The sequence below is a fragment of the Dromaius novaehollandiae genome, chromosome 21 (genome assembly GCF_036370855.1).
Source record: "Dromaius novaehollandiae isolate bDroNov1 chromosome 21, bDroNov1.hap1, whole genome shotgun sequence".
Lineage (NCBI taxonomy): Eukaryota > Metazoa > Chordata > Aves > Casuariiformes > Dromaiidae > Dromaius > Dromaius novaehollandiae.
In genome coordinates, this window is record NC_088118.1 from 2,227,628 (window position 1) to 2,247,320 (window position 19,693).

Here is a 19,693-nt window from a genome sequence, read left to right on the forward strand (position 1 = left end):
CAGGACAACAGACTGGGTGGAGCGAACAGTAAACTGTGGGTGGAGCAAATAGTAAACTGTGTCATGGGAAATGCAGGTTTTCAGAAACATTAAAATCCTTAGCCACAGTGGTGACTATTTTCAGGACACTTGACAACCAGCATCTTAGCTCCCATTACTGCTGTTAACAACTGACTGGAGAAATTATTTGGCAAAACCCAAGCTTAATTCTAAATTTGAAAGATCAGGGACCTATGGAAAGATGCAAGGTGCCACTGTTGCAGACATTACTCAAGTTTAGAGATAGCACTTCAGCACATGTTTTTCATTAAAAAAGCTGTTGGCTGGAGCTGCTTTGTAGTGCCATCTCTCAAGGGAGTTTGCATTTACTGTCCCCCAATAAACAGCATGTGTTGCGCCTTTGCTATTCAGTCTGATAAAATGAAAGGGAAAGAGAGAAAAACAACTGGAGAGAAACTACAGGAGAGAAAAATAACTGGAAAAACTGTGTTCTGTGTCCTGGCTCACATAAGTTTGTCTTTGTGATCAAGAAAGAAATCCTGCAGCTACACCCAGCACTAGAGCTTTTATCCCAGACTTAAAACATTGACTAGCCTTCCCAGCAAACCCAGACGAAGATACCTGATGCCAGAAACAATCTCTCACCTTGACATAAGAAGAACTTGGATTCTCCAACGCTGATCTCCCCCTGACTTGGAACAATATCCACTTGTAGAGAGGCTGGAAAAGAAACGAGCACACAGAAAAGGGTTAGACAACAGGAGCTGTCGCCAGTAAAAAACCTTTCAGCCCATGTGGCTCCTTCTACTTATCCCATAGAAGAGCGTAAGCTAGAGTGTTCTTAGCTTCATACTCATTGCTCTTGATCATATTTGTGTTCATTGCCACAGATCCCTGAGGACCCAAAGGAACTTGCTAACATTTATTTTGGGTCACTTCCAACCCATTATAAAATTACACAGAATGACACAGAAAGGGCTGATTAACTCTGAAATCTCTACCACGCTGCGACACAAAATGGGGAGGGCAGGCACACCAGAATATCAGGCAGCCTGTAAGGACACCTTTGAATGTAAACGGACTGGCTCCAAGGCCTATTCTGGCAGTACTGCATACAAGCTATTTTTGCTTCGGTGACTTCTTGTTGCTCTGTGTGATATCATGTTCATATCAGGCCCATTTACCAACCATCACAAATCTACAGTGGAAGCTGCTGGCATATTCTGGGTCCTTGGCAGCACCCGATCAGGCAGAAACCTGGTTTAAGTAGCCAACAAATCCAAGATGCTTATGGCAGTCAGAGCATTCTTGTATCAGGAAAGAGATTTCCTCCCAGTCATATTGACCAGGAGTATGAGGACAAGGTTGTTAGTGATTTTGGCCTTTGAAGTATCAGCTAAGACTTATTTCCAAGGTCATCCAGGTACATTCCATATAACTCCATCCTACTGCAGGGACCAAAACATTAGAAATATTTTGATCTTTTCTGCTCTCTTCCCATGGAATCATATCAGTTCTGTGGCTCTTATGTTAGGCTTTTTTTTTTTTTTTTTTTTTTTTTTTTTTTTTTTAAACCAACAACAAACTGAAGGCAGCTGGGGATGAGAGATGATGTAGGCGTTCCACAGACCTTTCCAAATGGAGCACCTATTAAATGCTTGCTGGAATTGAAGGAGCCTGGAGTTGGTGAAAAAAGTTTACCTTCTATGCTCCCCACAAACCAACACAGCCCAGTCTCAAAAGAATCATTTAAAAATAATACAAGTTAGAACATAATTGCATAGAGAATATTTGAGGATCATGTTGCTGCAAGAAATCAAAATGGTCCCTAGACCTTTTAAATCTCCCTTTGGAAACCTGCATTTCACTCACATGTCTTGTCTGAGGTTACTCTCTCACCTTCCTGTTTTCAATGAAGTACAACCTTTTAGCTCCTGCATTCAGCCTGTTTTATTTCTGTGTAAACTAATTCCTTCCAACTATAGTACTTTAATATAACTCAGTCCCAAGCAAAACTGCAAGTACAAAGAACCAAACATAATCAAAGCCTAAACACTTATTAGATTCAGTGCCGTGAGAACTAAATAGCCTACTTCCACAAGCTCAGCTTTTCCTGGTCTTCCTCTTTTTCTGTAAATCCTTCCAGCATCTGAATTTTACATCCTGAATCATATTCTCGGCTGCTTTTCCCGGGAAGGTCTCTGCTGCAGGGAATGAGTGCAAAGGTATTACAAAGAGATCTTAATTATCTGAAATATCGACCACTGAATTCCTTCAGACCAGATTTCTGCTTTGTAGCACCATCTGAAGAGGTTTACCCGTCTGCTTTACAATCGAACTAGATTCGAGCACGGTCACCATTGCAAACTCAATGAATGTCACTCAGCAGCATCACTGCACACTGCTGCAGCCACAGTTAGCCCAGAAAGACATTACAACCATTTCCAATATGAACACTCTGGAAGCTGGGGGCATCAGCAGAAGACAGTTTTTAATAAATAAAAAAGTAATCTGGGACCTTTTTAAAGGGTTTTCAAATTATCAATTGAACTGTCTTTTATGATCTTACCTTCAGAATCTGAGCGATGGCTCCTGTTTAGAAATGAACTTTACAGAACCAAGAATCCTCAGCATCACCCAAGTGAAAACAATTTATTAAAGAACATTTAGTGAATAGTTAATTGTCTGTTAAAGTTCAGAGGCTCCAGTAATTTCTGCTGCAAAAGCTTTCTCAACTTCTCGCAGAAGGTCAAAAAGATACAAAGGCCAATGTCGACAAGAGGAGCCTAAAGTCAGATTTCCAAAACTATATTTAGGTATCTAAATGAAAAGTTGGACTTTCAAGAGCAAACCACCTCTCTAAGCTGCCTTCTAAAAAGTACGTCAAGTCTCCTATCTCACCACCTTAGCACAATTTAGGAGCTTAGATTTGGAGTCCCATTACTGAAAAATCTGGATTTTTTTTTTTCTTTTTAAGGAAACAAAATTCACGAGCCTCGCTGGAAACCATAAGCAAAAAAGTGAAGAGGCTGAATTTGCTGAAACAATCCTGTTTTAGTACGTTAAAATAAGAATCAAGATTCAAATCAAAGCATGTTAAAAAGCCAAGGAAAAAAGGTAACCAGATTGCTGGCCCGTGTTTTGTATAGTCCAGCATGACTGCGTATTTTCCAAACTTAATTACACTACAACTATACAAGCAAGAAAGGAAACCATACCTCCCCATTTTTGTGTTTTATATGCAATCAGCGTTCCACAGAAGATATCCAAGGACACCCTATTCCCCTTTCTCCCAGCAACCTCACATTGTTCACCAAAGCATAAATCATGAACCATTAGGCATAAACTGTAATTGGAATCTGGCTTTCCTCCAGCTAAAGCCTCATGCTGTGGCAGCTCTGTGGTCTAAGACGACCAGGTCAAGTAAGAATTTCAAGAGGCCAGAACTAATGGGCTTTATTCCTAAACTGCAGCCATTAGCTTGCAGAAAACAATCATCTTAATGGAACTATTCCTGTATCTTGTGTGGCCAGAGCACTTCTCATCACCCCTTCTGTAAAGGCTTCATCTGTCACCCTCAGTGTTTTCACGTTGTGGTGCCTGTGCCCTTCTCCCTGAGCAGCTAACTTTACTGCCAGACCACAGAGACATTAGTTTTGGCTGCCAATCACATTTCTTTTTTTTAAATAAATAAGTAAATAAAACAACACTGCTTCAGAAATGAACAACTGTCTTATGCTAAATGCATCATTCCTTAGTGTACTTTGAAAACAGACACCTGTGCTGTGCCATTCAGATGTCAAGTACACAGCTATACATGGAATGAAGGACCACTGTCTGCCACCACGGAGGGGGCAGAAAAGTACACACACCAGTACATACTGCAGGTATGACAAGGTGGGTGAGCGCATTTCTTTGGCTAATAGCCACTCTGACACAGCATTTCTCTTCAAAGGGCCATGGACAAATTCAGAACTATTAACTGGGGCAGTGGAGCTCCGCAGGGGAGAAAAATAGCCTTACGGTCCAATTCACTTTCTAGTTTTACTCTCACCAGATTTTAGCAGGGTAGTCTGATAAATAAATCATTTGAAAAGAGTGAGATACAACAGTAAAGAAAAACAATCCAGCCAAGAATACAGTGAAGATGCATTTGAAAGCAGAGTTTGTGAGTTCCCATATCCCAGGTCTGGCTAATATCTGCATGCTGTATGTCTTGCCTAACCAGGGGATTTTCAAGTAGGAGGAAATATCAAAGCACCTCTTGATCTCGAGTAAAGGCAAGAAGCTTATTACAGTCCCTCTCAGCCTGTCTGAATTATAAGACACTCTTCTGAGCCATGTACTTTCTATCAATTGAGAACACACTACAAGTCCTGATTGGATTCCCCCACAACACTGCTTTGGAATACCAGACCAGTCCTCAGGGAGGGCTTTCAGACTAGTCATCAGCTTGCTCTCTACCCAGCAAAGCACTGCTAGCAAACAGTGGGGTGCCAGTAAAATGGTTCTGACCTGCTCCCCCAGAAGCTAGTCTGAGATCTAATATAAAGCCACACCTCTCTTCCGCCACCCTACAAGATACAATGTATCCTGCTGCAGCTGGGAAGGCAGTGGCAAGGGGCTGGTGTTATTGCTGTCTCTCATTCCATTTGCGGGTGTTTTCTGTTACAGCTAGAAATGAGGGGAAAAAAAAGCTTTATGAAGAGCACTGAACTTTTCATCACCCCAGAATTCAGTTTTACATCTGTCCTCTACCTTACATCTTTTTTGATGCATGTTTGTGCCACAGTAGGTATAAAGGATATGAATCTGCTTACACCATGAATCCACTTGCCAGATTCATGGAAATAGCACACCATAAGCACAGCCAAAAAGGCCAGGCAAGAGTTCAGAGCTGGAGGCAACACGGTCCAGTTCTCAACATTTTCCCGCATTTTTCAAAGGGCTCAAGTCTTTCTGTGCATTTAAGTGAGGTGCAGGTTTTCACGAGATTGTAAACTAGAAACTACTGTTGGGACACAGAAAGAGAAGACATTTTGCAGTTCTAGAAAACAGCAGGAAGGACATCCTTGTTCATGCCTCCTTTAGGCAGTGCTGCTAAGAGGCCAAGAAACCCCCCACCCCCAAGTAGGGGCTTAACAACATACAGTATTCCACCTACATCTGTGTCCGTTTACATGCTCAAACATTTTTATTTATGGTTCCCACTGTTTGAAGAAAATCAGCAGAATTCAGGGATCTACTGTATATTAGGAAAGTGGACTGATTTAGAAAGTGCCCATGGGTAGCTGTGTGGCAAATAATGTGCTATAAGCTTATACCCTAATGGTACTTTGCTCACATGCCAATGCTTATGGGTCACTATTATGCTGCTGGGACTACCTGCATGTTCCTATTTTAAGCAGCTCTGCCTTCTCTTCTCCTCTAACACCCATTTACTTCCTTCAAAGGACAAGCTGGGCGGGGAATTGAAAGAAGCTCTCCTCAAACACTTATTCAAAGAGAGAAAGTGCTGACACACATGAATCCACTCCCTTTACACTTGATTTACCTTATCCCAGAAAAACTGCCTAACAGCAGTGTCATTCTTATAAACAAACTGCTGCTGTCACAAGCACTGATTTGGCCTTTAAAAATGTCAGTGTCTTGTTGAACTATTAAATAGTGACAGCTTGACAGCAAAGTCACTGGTGGATGGTGCTATAGTATTATGTGGCTGGGGAAATAGCGCAGAATACTAGTGGCTATACTTCTTGTAGTGCCAGTTCTCTGTAGGAGCCAACACAATGGACTTGATAGGCTGTGGGTCCGATCCAGTCTGAAAGCTGCCCTGGCTCTTGTTCTGTGCATTTGCAAAAAATATTGAGGCTTCCTCCTACAAATTGAGTTACTAAAGGGCTGGGAAGGAGACACCCTGAGGAAGAGATAAGGCACCCAAGAGCTCAGCCGTGTTTGCCCAGATGCCTTCTAGACAAGGAAGCCAAAGACGAAAATGTGGAAATGGGGTATCATTTGAGAAACAACATTTCTCTGAATTACTAACGTCAACCTCATCTGCACTCTTGATTCTACACCAGGGAGAATTTAACCCTAATTGTTCACTGACAAAGGCAGGTTGAAACAGTTCGCTGGCATCATAACCTGGATGAACAGGTTATGATGAACTATGCATTAAATTACACAAACAATTGTTCCCTACCTGGTAAGCTTTATTGCTTACTATATGATCGGGCTAACAAACCCAGCCCTGCAATGGATTTTAATCACCAGTTAATCATTATTTTTGCTTTGCAGTTCAGAGAAACTGAGACTGTTTTTTCTACTTTTCATCTAATAGACACTGTGAGCCTATTTGTATTCTGCTTCCAAGTTCAAGCAATAAAGGCCTTTTTAGCATCACATAATTATGCATTAAATGCATTAAAAGGCCTCTTCATAATCACACAATAACATGTTTTATAGCTCTGCCCTCCCCCGTATCTTTCATCTGGTTACAAAGGTCCCCAGCCCCCAAATAATACTAAATAATTCCGCTTTGATTTGAAAAATTCCACTAACGCAACTTCATGTTCATTTGTGGTTAAATATAATTAGTTTTGCATTTCAACAAAAAAAATGAGCTCAAATTACCCCATGATTTTGGTAAGAGGCAAAGAGGATGCATCCCTGCTGGGCTAAGACTAAAGCTAGCACAGCAGGCTTTACCTGCTAAGTAAATAACATGCCACTTCAAGTGGAGGAAAGTGTGTTAATTGCTGGGTATTGGCTGTGTATGTCTAAATTTATAATGACTCAAGCGAAGCAGTGTATATATGAACTGCAGCGGGTCATAGTCACCCTTCCACAAAGTGGGAAAGTTAGTTATGCACACTACTCTAGTAAACCTATCTGGGGCCATCCGAATGGAGGATCCCAGATTACTAAATATTCTTAACATTAGATTTGCATCAATACAAAATTACTAGGGGGTTATGTCCATCGGAGTTCCTTAGGACAAATACACATTCGCCCCATCACATCTCTGCTTTCTCATAAAGCTATGACTCCTTTAGCCTTTCACTACTTTGCCAATAGCCCTCAAGGTTCAGATTTGAACTTCTGAACTAAATAAGCACCTAAATGCTTTTGACCTGACATCATTAATTGGCATCATTTTCAGCACATGTTACACGGCAAATCATCTAAGTTTGTCTGCAGCTGAAAGAACTGGCCAGGAACTTACAGCATGAGGCACGGACATATGAAAGGTAGTCTGCCCTTCTCTATTTCACACCAGATTTAGCTGGAAAAAGTTCATACGTTTGTACTTGCTTTTGGAAAAGATGCAAGCCCTCCAGCTTCCAGACAGACAATTTCAAGCAGAGACAGGAGGCACCAGCAGCAATCTAGAACCTGGCTAAGCCAGTTTCTGCCAAATTTTTCATCATCTTCTTAAAAAACTTGTTTGCCTGACTTTTAGACTTTATGCTTGAAGAGCATATGTCTGGCTACTCTGTTTTATCCATCTGTCACCACTGTCATGTAAGAATTTGTCCATGGGCTTGGGGGGGGGGGGGGGGGAACGAAACTGCAAATTCCTCTTTGGTGGTATCTGTAGACAACTAACCTCTGCAACAAACACTGACAGATTCTCCAAGAGTTTTCTATCTTTTTTTCTATTAACCTTAAAAACACCACCTGTTGAACACCTAATCCAGCTTAAGGGTGGTGAAAAAAGGGAAAAGAATCATCTCAGGTTCCCTGTTCATGTTCACTCTACTAACTTGCGGTTCTTTCAGCGTAATAATAGTACAGACAGAAACACTTACTGACCCACAGATGATTCCAACCTGCTCATTATCATTACAAGTCTCACATTAAGCCAGAGATGGGCTTCAATTCACCCAAAGCTCCCTCTCAATACATGCCGAGGGCTGGGTTTTCGGAGCTCACTGCTTGCCTGACACTTTTCTCACAGTATTTGTCACAGGATGGAGAATATAAACCCTGAACACTCCAGACACCTTTCAAATTTCAACACATGCAACTTCTAAGTCACTCTGACCAATGCAGGTATGGACAATCAAGCCATGGCAGATCCACAAAACAGTGCAAAGGTTCACTTACGCTGTAGGTGCAATCATCCCCTTGAGCTTGATTCACAAGATTTTACAGGCACGCACACACAGGGACTGACTCCCCTACTTCTCTCCTGTATTGCTATCCGCTATTTTTGCTCAGCAGGCTAGTCACAGACCCAACATGGGGGTTTCCACGCTGCTGTACAGGAGCCAGATGTCCAGCAGGATCTTTCCTACATAGTCCCAGTACTCTCAAGGGCTGCTCCTGCTCTCCCCCTTTGGAGGCATTTCTGCATTGTCCTGTTATGCTCTGCCTGGTCCTTTTTGATCGTTCCATCCAAAGTGGGAATAATCTGGCTAACAGACTTTGTTTCCAGGCAGACACTTGGCATTCTTTACCCATTTTAGTCTAAGCAATCAGGCAATTTTATAACATTCAATTGCATCGCATTGTTAAGTACACTTTCCTTCTGACAGGTGGGCATGCAGACTCCTCCACAGCGATCAGTGGGAGTTTGACTAGCATCTGGGAGCAGAGCTATGTTACAGCCACCAAGCAGTTAAGAACTCCAAGCTATTCCACAAATCCCACAGCTACAAAAGTCATCTTCCCCCTTGTATTACAGCTCAATATAGGAATAATAACCCTTAATTCACAGTCCTTGCAGAAACACAGTATAACTCAGCTAAGCTTTGAGATCTCAGACTAAGATACTTCTTGTCTGTCGAGCTCCTCCCGAGTGTATGTTTGGGGCGGGAGGGGGGGGAGTGGCAATGGGTAGTCTTTGCCCCATGAGGAAAATACCATAGGAATGGGTGAAAAAAGAAAAATGAATTTTGAAGTTGGCAATAAAACCCCAGCTATGCCCACAGCCAGATCCAGGAAAATCTCTGAACTGAGACAGTGTTCACAATGCAATGGCTTAAGTGATTAGAATTTTGTGGGGCTTGAGATGGGGGAGGGAGGATACATCATCATCAGATGCCCTCAAAGCAAAACAATGCACACAACATTCTTTAACTCAATAGGTCTCTCAGCAGAGAAGCTGGGTACTTGCTGTAGTGACAAACACATTTTTCATACCACTTCAGATATCTCACAGTGAGCACGACCAAGTACTCTCCGTACTGCGAGCTGAGTGTGCAACTTCAAGTGACTGTAAATTGCAGAGTGACAGCACAGCTAACCAAAGACATCCTTTTTCCACTTGATGATATCCAATTCTCTTACATCCCTCTGAAAATGTCCACTTCTTAGACAGAAATTAAAAGTCCATTCTGACATTGCTAAGTTGGAGGTGAATTTGACTCTTAGGACCCAGTGCTGACTGCATCTGTCCTCCTTTCATACCATAAAGTCACCTGAGTTGCGCCAACTCTTGTGACTCCAGTGTTTCAGGAGAGTAGGCACATCTGAAAGCTTGCTCAAAAGTCAGCATATTCCTAACACGTTTTCTAGCTCCTGCCAGCAGATTTGTGACCTACTGCAATTACACAGTACTTCCACAAACTCTTCTGTTATCAGGACAGTCTTGAACAACACCAGTCCCTAAAAAGCAACCAATGAAAGAAAAGAAAAAAAGGATGCCAATCTCTGAAAAAGGGGCACAATTCAAACCTTCATACAATCTGAGTACGGTCTCCAAGTGCTGTCTTAGGTATAGAATACTGATTCCTTCAGCAGATGGATTTCTGGGGTGAGAATCCTGTTGACTTCACGGGAGGAACCTGATATTTCAGCTGGTCCAGACACAAGAGTAGTGCAGGTATAGCTGGTTAGGGGGAAAGGAAAAACCATTTCTAAAAACAGCTAGGGTAGATATGTAACATCACAAGAGGGAGATTTCCATCCCATTCATACCACAGCTACAAGCAGATCTGTCAGAGCAGACTGGATTGGTACCAATAACCCCCCTGAAACAAGCAGCTCTGAATTTCAGAAGTGCACATCTGTATTGACAAGCTGTGTCCCAACCACGGGAAGAGTTGTAACATTGTGCTTGAGGTATTACATGGTCAGAACCTGATCAGGACAGATGACGAGGCAGGCTCTGACAAACCCTGAAACAAGACAGTAGTAACCCCTGATCTACCTTCCTGGCTTAATGTGAGACATGGGTACTACAATACGGAGGAAAAAAAAAGCATAAGAAAGGAGGGGCTAGTATTCACTGACAAACACAGCAGCCTCTCTGTCACATGGTAAATGGCTGCTCTTTTCCTATGTCTTGCAGAGTGTCAGACTGTCTTCACAAGAGTCTATGTTGACATCAGATGTCCTTACATCAAAGCCCTGCAAATGCTGTGTAATCCTGGTGACATATCCCTTTACACAGCAACATTTCATTGCAGGGTAATATGACACTTAGCAGATTGGCCTGTGGCGGTACAATACCTTTCACTCAGAGGCCCCTGCTTACAGTAAAGGCCTGTTTTGCGCAAGGGCCAAGGTTTCACATACTAATACCTCCCCATACACCCTTCATTTCATTCCTGACAAACATATCACCTACCTAAGTGCTAGCTCCCTCATTCACACCTTGCTGAGACAGGACTCATGCTTGCTCCTGAACACTAGCTTGGGCAGAGCTGCTCTGTCCTGTGTAACAGCACTGCTTTTGAGACGCTCCCAGCTCCTGATTCCTTGCTCTGTGAGTAGAGAAGCTTGAACAGAAGCTTGAGAGACTTAAGATACACAGCCATAGTTCAATGGCTCAGACAGCTTGGGAATAACCATTACAGAAGTCCATCTGTAATACCTGCTCCTCACTACAGACCAGCCTCAGCAGCAAGGAGAAGTGATCCACCACCAGCCTGAGGCAGCTGTGCAACAATCAGAGTTGCCACACAGAGCAGTGAGATGAACCCTTACATGCATTTTTCTGTTTTCTGTGATTCAGCTGCTCCATAACCCATTATCCTCCTTTTGTGTGTTGACATAGCTGGTCACTCTAGAACCACATGACCATATCTCGGCACCTCCACCAACAGAATCAATGTGAAGAAAAGCCACCCCATACTCAGAGCTGAAAGCCTGTCTGGCCACTAAGGTGATGAACCAAAATATTAGTGAGAAAATAATCCTGCCACTTCAGCCCCTAGTTCTACAGATGCTGGCTCTGAGAACATCACAGCACAAACTCAGAACTAGCCTTGCTTTTCCCTTCAGTGCACTGCAGCTCAAACATGCTCTTGCAACAACCAGTTACCTCATAAATGGCCTGTCTTTTAATCCAGGATGAATAAGCATTCTGTGGACACAGTGAGAGAGAAAGAAAGGATTTCCCTTATTGTTCTCCAGTCTTGCCCACTGTGCCAGCAGCTCACTAGAACAGTGCACACAGGGAGCAATAAAGTCTCTTTTCCTCCTCCTTTCCATGTCTGAATAGCCAACTCAGCTGCCTAGTATTTCTGTGTTAGCACACCAACGCTGCAGTCAGCTCCAAAAGATTAAGCTGTCTTCACAGTGACAAGACAGGAGAACTTCCCTTGTACAGGCAGGAAGGAAAGTAGGGACAAAGACAGAAGTGACAGCTTTGGGAGGGAGGAGGGGAGGGTAAGGTATGTTTAGCCATGTTTCCAATGATTCTGGGCTCTTGCACTGGTATGGGCTGAGAGCAACCCTACCTCCTGTCCTTCACAAGGCAGAGAACAATTGTTCTTTTGTGTTATTTTTTCAGCAGCCAGCATCATGTAGCACTGTAAAACAGAAAAGCTTATTTACAGTGAAGAAAGATGAACAGGATATTCCTATGAAATGATTTAGCACAATTTGAAGGACAAACGAAAATACATGTCTTTCAGCCTGAAGAAAAACTGTAATCCAACGGATGTAAAGAAGGTAATGCTCTTGAGCTCAAAGGTATACCTAACATCAGAGAAATGTTTCAGTTTTTGCTTTAGACCCCACTTGAGCCCACGACCGATTCCTGTGCTGTGAGAAAGAAGCAAGGTGGCAGCATATAGTGAGAATTCAGGTATCTGTACGATACTTCCGTGTTCTTACCAACGCTCAAAACCTGAAGGAGGTGAAGCAGATGCTGTTTCCCTGCCAAGGTATTCTCTGCTTTCCTTAGCAGTGTTTATCTGCCTCTTTATAGTGTTCTAGGGCTCAATACATCACAAATATTGAGGTGTGTCCCCAATGCTACAGCAATGGCACCTTCAAGATATTAGATAAATAGGAATCAAGCAACATCATCTATAATATGGAAGAGCAGCAAGGAGTGTAATAGTTTAAAAAAGGAAAAAAGGAAGAGCTACACAAAATGGAAAGAAAAGGAGGAAAACAAGAAAAAATGGTAAGATTATGTCTACTATAAGGTGAAAAACTTGCAATAGGAGAAGGGAAGGGAAAGGCAGCTATCTTACTCAACATATCATCTTGGGTACTCTAGCAATAATGGTCATTTAACATCCTTGACACACAGCTACCTATACCAATAGTCGAAAGCATTTAATCTGTTTACCTTTTAAGTCCCATTAATAGCTGAACTTTCCATTTCCTAATGCTCTTTCTGAAGTGCAATGCTTTTGACTCTTTGTATACAGTTGGTCAACTTGGACAGCATTTTCCTCTGAGGTTACAGGTTTTTCAGCAGTAGCAGGAAACCCATATCCTAGCATCACTTCCATCACTGGCAGTAAAAGCATGTTTCTTTCTCCCAGAACTATCAGCCAGCCCTGAAGAGAACCAAGATCTGCTGTACCCAGAAACTCTGAGCGTGCAGGCTAGCTACAAACAGCAGTTACCTAGAGCGCTATTAATTCACAACATGAAGGAGCTTTGACTAATACCAGAAGAGCAAATAAACAAGTATCACTGAATGCAATACTGACTAGGTTTCAAAGAAATTCTTGTGTGAGATTACTAACTTGCTATGATTTCTGCCTTTGAAAACCTAACATCTACTCTTTACCAAAAAACTGAAAGGAGCAAAGATGTCTTCATGAACATATAGATAATATATGCATATGTAAGGAGAGGGGGACACAGAGTATTGTCTATGGCTAGATTCAAATTTCTGGACTATCCACAACTCCCGCTAATCTCACATCAAAAGCATGCGGCACCTTCTTTATAAGAGCTGCAATATGCTAGCAACTAATATTCCACCTCTTCTTGATTGGATCTGGTGCAACCACCTGCAACAGCAAAAGTAACAATTTTCCTTTCTGTCATTGACATAGGACAACTGTTACTGCAAAGCAAGTAGTTATTCATAAGATGTACACCATTTACTGCCACTACAGCATAAGAGGAACGACAGCAAAACACAGTCCTACTTAAAATAAACTGGAGAGATTTGGGCTAGGTTAGGAGAAGACAGCTAGGGACCCATGTACAAACAATTTGCCTCTCTTTGAACAGATGTGTTAGCAAGCAGCTTCAAGCTCCAGTAGTTGTTCGGAACTTTTAAAGGGTTAATTAAGCTCTGGAGTTTTCCTTCCCAGCTATCGGTCAAAGGGAAATTAACTGAAATATGGAGCCATTTGCTGGTCACATTTTCTGAATGGGGATAAGATAAAGAACACTGCAAAAGAAGAAGTTTTCAAAGAAGATATTTTCACCTCCCACAGCTATGCCTGTGTGATCAGCTCCTTCATTTTCGAACCACAGAGGAAAATATCCCTGAACCCCCCCTAAAAATGGACCCAGGCCATAAATCTGAGAGCCACATCAATTGCTTCCATGACAGCAAGCACAAAACAACGCATTGCCTCTGCCAAATCTTTGCCATAGATCCTGCTTTTACTCCCACAGATGAAGAATTATTGTGATCAGCTGGATCTAAATGGCTTTCAGCATCTTCAAGCTTGATGAGACAATTCTCTAAAAGCTTGGGATGTTAATCAGCCTTGGTGCAGCAACTCTCACAATAGCCCAATAAAGCAAACTGACAGAGCACTTCTTTGTATTTAAAAGAAAGAATCACTGTGGCCTCAGCAAGCACAAAGGCTGAAGCAGATAGACAAGAAGAGATACAGAAAGCTAGACTCATCCTTTATACAAACACAGCAGGCAGGACTGCAAAAGACAAGCCTTGAACTGTGGAATGGGGATACAAACAAAACTGTCATTTGTAAGAATCAGCCACTCATGCTCTTTCACTGGGGGTCAGCCACTTCTTAATGCCACCAGGAAGCATCACCAAGCAGGTAAATTAGCGGCTGTAACCATTTAGAAGAAAATAACGTTGTACAAAAGAGTACCAAAAATACCTTTCAAAACACAGTCCTTACCTTCTCACAGCTTTCTCAAAAACAATCTTCAAAAATTAAAACAAATCAAATATGAGCGAATTACTGTGTAAAGGAAAACGCAGAGGAGAAGAAAGGTAAAGACAGAGTAATAATTAACAGCCAAACCAAAGCTATTTCAGGCTGTCTGAATTCACTGCTCCAACTCCATATTCATCCTGTAACAGAATAGCTGACAAAAGCCTGACTGCAACAGCACAAGAAGCAAGTACACTGAGTCCATACTCTAGGAAAGAAACAGGTTGAATTTCTGAGGCCTGGCAATCAGACTACGCAATCTTCTGATATTAAGATTGTGGAATGTGTGAATTATGCACCTCTTTTTTGTTGATTTAAAGGCAACCCTAAGTACATGCATCCAGAACTGGGTAGCGAAAGATTCAGCATCCACTCAAGCACTGATATAAGCAGGGATTTTTCAAAGGAGCTCTCCTGCTGGCTGACATGGTATTGACAACTTGGAAACAAATGGATTTTATGGAAATTGCTGGCAAAAAAACGTGGAGTAAAAGTTAAGATCTGCAAGTAAACCAACTAACAGCACAAACGTTCAGTTTTATGTTTAGACTACATTTTTCTGCAACACATACAAATGAAGCTAAAAGAAAAAAGCATCAGCTTTTGGCAAACAAGCAGCACTAAGGATAAAATGAGTTGTAATGGCAGGCAGCCAGGGTAAAAAGATTGATCTGACTGACGCGGTCCATAGGCCTTGGGCTTCAGAACAACAAATTCTTATGACTGGTACAGCAGTAAAGGTATAAACTCTAGCTGGGAAAAGGATTCCACTATGTTCACAAACAGACAATAACAACCACGGCTGCCCAAAGAATCTGGCAATTTAGTCACAGAACAAGATGTCACACGGGACTTGGGCAACATAGCTTATCTTCCCATCCCTCTTCGTCATCTGTTTTGATGGCACCTGATAAATCACCTTATCTTTGTGTGCCTGCTTCCACTCCTCTATCCTTTGCCTGTTTTGTCTATGCAGCTGTGAGGTTTGGAGGTCAGAGACTATTTCTTCATCTTGCCTACATTTGGGCTAATTACCTGCAGCAACCTTCATAGCCAACAGACAGAAACAATCACTCTACAAGTATGATTCCTCAGATCTATTTTAGACATCTACAGTAGGATTAGATAAATCTGGACACAGTGGGCCAAATGACTTCCTCACAGGAGAGGAGATTCCAGAAAGCAAAGTTCAATCTAGACACCTGAAACTGGGTGGGGGGGAGCAATCTCCCCTTTCCTGTCTGGATGTATGACACGTTGTACAGTAAGACTCTAGTAATACCCAAGACCATTAGAATACCTAAGACCATTAGAAGAATGCTAGAGTATTATAAATTAACGTGCCAGCACTCAGCTGAAGGACAAAACTTAACCACATTTCGCAGTACAAGGGTAAGGATGTTCCCTTGACATTTAAAGTTCAGTTCTTAAGGACCATACCTTTCATTTGGTGTATTTCAAGCAACAGTTCGCCAATTTAACTCTGAAGTGCCCCAGAAATTCCAGGAACAGACAAAACTCATCAGAAAAGAAAATGCTATCTCCTGAGTATAATGCATACAGCTCCTTGAGTAAGGGTAGCATCTGTAAGGCTTGTGAGTTTGGCAGATTATGACAGAAGCATTCAGCATTTAACATACAACAAAGGCTCAACAAGACAAAGACATGCCTCCTGTACAGTGTCACTTTATTAAAAATACGCTGACTGCTCAGGAGTAGGAGGCAGGCAGCCAGCCAGGATTGATCTCAGCTGGTGCCCTGATCCAAGTCTTTCTCCAGTCACCATGGTAACTGCTGGATAATTCTGCAATGAATTGGAGGAGGGGACTGTTGATACCTTTGGGGAATAGTAGAACAAAGATTCAGAGGGTAAGTGAGAAGCAGCTTGCCATAGTAAATTGTCTTTGCCATGACAAAATGCAAAGCAAAAGAAATAGCCAAAGCAACATCTGGGGAAGAGCTGACTGAAAAACACAAGCTATTAGTCAAGAGGCGACCTACAGCTGGTACTTGGAAGGAAGCTGTTCATCCTGATGCTGAACACCCCATATTGCAGCATACACGAACAGGAAGCACTACATGCGGCGCAGAGGACAGATCCCCTGTCCACCAGAAAGGGCTATGGCATCCCACTCCCAGTTAAGCACAGTGCTTCGGACCACAGGGGCTTTGAAATGACTGGGACAACCACATCTCTCGCGGAACTGATAAAGAGTGGGTACAGCTCGGACCCTGGGCAGTCTCTGGGGCTGCAGATCCTCTTCCAGCTAGCTCCAGTACTAGACAGAGTCTTCCTGCAGCCTCTGGCAGTGAGTCTGAACTCAGCAGGGTAAAGCGGTAGCCACAGCAGGTCTAAGGTAGCTTTTTCAGAGGAAAACATCATTTCCAAAATGACTTGCTGGCTACTGGAGGGAGGCTATCTGACTTGGTGCTTTAAGAAAACCAGGTGGTGTCTTCTTTAAGGCAAACGTGCTTTAAATTGTTACATAAAATAGTCTAACTTTCCTATTTAAAAACCTACCTGCCTACCTATCTGGGTGTAGGCTCCCAATATGTTGTTACAAGGGACAAAGCTGTTTCCCTAAGCCAAACATCTTATGCAGATGCTCATCTGCCACCCTGCAAGTGCCTGAAGAGAATTTAAAACTGCACCCTTTAGAAGAAAGATACACCTGACTAAGCGGTTGAAATCAGTGAGCCAGCCAGTCTGTGTAACTGCAAACACACAAACAAGGAAGGATTTCTTCAAAGTTTAATTTTGGTCAAAATTATTTTGATTTGGGACAAAATGGCAGGCCCAAGGCAATACAGGCACTCTGTTGCAGAGGAGGAGGAAGATTTCGGACTCACTGAGTCCAAATCCCTTGCCCAGTTTGTGCCCCTATCCTTTGTATGTACAGGATCTTTTCCAACCTTGCTCAGATATAATTTTCATTTTTGAAGTGACCATAAGATACACAAAAAAATATGATAGCACTAACACCTTTTCCTGCAGAAACTTAGAAAGCAGAGTAAAGCTTCTTAGAGATATCAGTAATTTTATACGGAATACGGTTTTATGACTCTTCTGCTTATGTTCCTGATAAAAGCTTTTTATTGCTATGAGGTGAGATCATAAAATTAATAGCCCTATTATTTGCCACAGCAAATATTTTCACTCACCTGAGGCAGAGTAAGCCAAGAAGCTTTATAGAACCATTAAATCAAAGCATAGACAATTTTAATTAAAAACTATGGTAGCTGCAATCTTCTACTGCAAAAGAAATACAAGCGAGTAACACTGCGTAGTGGGTATACGTAAGAATCCAGAGAAGACGAGAAAAAAACAGTTTGTAAAATCTCTCATGACTCAAGTGTAATCTTGCTGCAGCTACTTTTATCTTGGCAGTTCTGCTGAGCAGCATGCACATGTGCATAAATCATCAGAAAGCTGAATTCTTCTGTAGAACAGAACTATTGTTTCATTTGCAATGCAGCAGTAGCTAGCAACCCTGCAAGAACTGAAGCTCTAAGGATGCTAGTGTCATTCCTACAATGAAGCACTTCCTATATCCTACAACCTCATTTTCCCTCGTGGTCTACTATCGTTTCAACTTAGTGCCTGAGATTTGATTTTTCAGTCTTGAAGAGAATTCTTTCCTCGCCTTTTCAAATACGGTGGTTTGGCTTTGGGAGGGATTTTTTTCATTAAGCATCAATAGCTAAAGTTGGATTAGTTGAAATGTTTGAAATTAAGCATTTACTTGATAGAAATGATGAATTTCAGCATGATGTCCTAGCCACTGCAGTTACCGGATTCACTCATGGAAGCTGTAGACTAGGTCACTTGTGCCTCAGCCCTTCTTTCCAAGGGTGGACTGTAGCTCCCATGCTGTATCACGATCTCTCCGTTTGCCTGAACTGTCACAGGTTACCCATGGAATTTCCCATGAAGAAAACAAAAACGTTTTTTATTATTACTACTTCAGTTAAAAGAGAAAGAAAACATGACATGTATTTTCTCTCTTCTGTGTTCCTAAGAGGTCGATCACAGACAGAAGTAAAGCACTCTGCTTCTTAAATGTCTATTTATGAAATGCCACTAGGTGTAAAAGCACTGGTGTATTTTGGTCTCCCTGATCAAGTAAAAGTTACCAACATTAGAAATAGTGAGACTTCCCCCCCTCCCCTTGCCTCCAGGCTTAGTAACTTCCAACTAAGGACTGTACCTCTTCCTAAAGTTTTTAGGCATCAGGATGATAGGAGCCATACAGTCATCATCAAACAACCTGATACGACAGACCATGTATCTTTTCTACTCTCTGCTATAGACTATATGTGCTTTTCTTACAGCTCACTGTTTCTGCTGAGAATTAATGAGTGAAGTGGCTCTTACAGTAGGTGAAAGATCATGTCAAAATCAATTCCATCACTTGGGCAGCACTGTTACGTTGCTATAAATCAAGCAATCCCATGGATACAGTAGCTCTGATTTGCTGACAGCAGCTTGGAAGACTAGTTGCACACACAGCCATTTCTAACCCATGGGTCAAAAATTTATTATCTCCGAATCTTTCCTTTGGCAGCTCAGGGGAAAACAAAGGAAATCTGAGTGTTGAAGGGAAGAGACAAAGAATCAAGGTTTTTCAAAAGCAGAAAGCAATCTGAAGGGCCTTCATTTCTAGATGCCTCTTCTACGTTGCTTCAAAGAACTTGACCATTCAGAGACAGGTATTCTGCACTCAAAAATACCAGAATCCTCCTAGGTTTCTTATAAGCGGGCATCCAAGGCAGCCTTAGACTACCTACCTGAGTTTAAGGCAATCTTATTTCCTTAGGAAAGTGATCCAACTTCAATACTGTCACTCATTTGGGGCTTGCATCTCACCCCCAAACATCAGCCAGTACAGTCACAAGTTTTCCCTAGTTGAGACAGTGCCATAGAGGTCTTGAAGAAAAAAACATGTTAGTAGAAAATGAATAGAAACAGGTGGTTGGAAAGCACAGAGAAACCATACTACTGCTGCTTTTGAAGAACAGGCTGCGAGATAAGTTCACTAGAGAATTAGCAAAGACAACAGGCATCATCGGTGGGAGAAGTTCCGGTCAGAGCTCACCATCAACCCTGAGACAGGATATCACACTAGACAAGTCATGGCCCTCTATATCTGGTTCCCATGCTTCATGGACAGACGTTCTTTTGCCCTTTGCACACCCTGCTTAGCGCAGATTCTCATGTCCAGAATGTGCCACTCTGTTCCCCTACCCCTTTTATGCCGTTCGGGAGTTCTATAGCACCTAGGCGCCCGATCCCAGGATGCTCCTAGTCCTAACTTTTCTGCAATAGTCCTGCACAATAAACCACTTACATA

The 19,693-nt window shown here is 42.2% G+C and overlaps 1 protein-coding gene across 5 annotated transcripts in view; it reads right to left on the bottom strand.

Moving 5' to 3' along the window:
* NCAM1 (neural cell adhesion molecule 1) overlaps positions 1 to 19,693 on the bottom strand; it is a 163,423-nt gene that overhangs the window by 70,929 nt on the left and 72,801 nt on the right. For all 5 annotated transcript variants that reach the window (XM_064524219.1, XM_064524220.1, XM_064524221.1 and 2 more), the window contains one exon: positions 646 to 720. In XM_064524219.1, the coding sequence (XP_064380289.1) occupies positions 646 to 720 (75 nt within the window). The remainder of the gene's footprint in view (positions 1 to 645; positions 721 to 19,693) is intronic.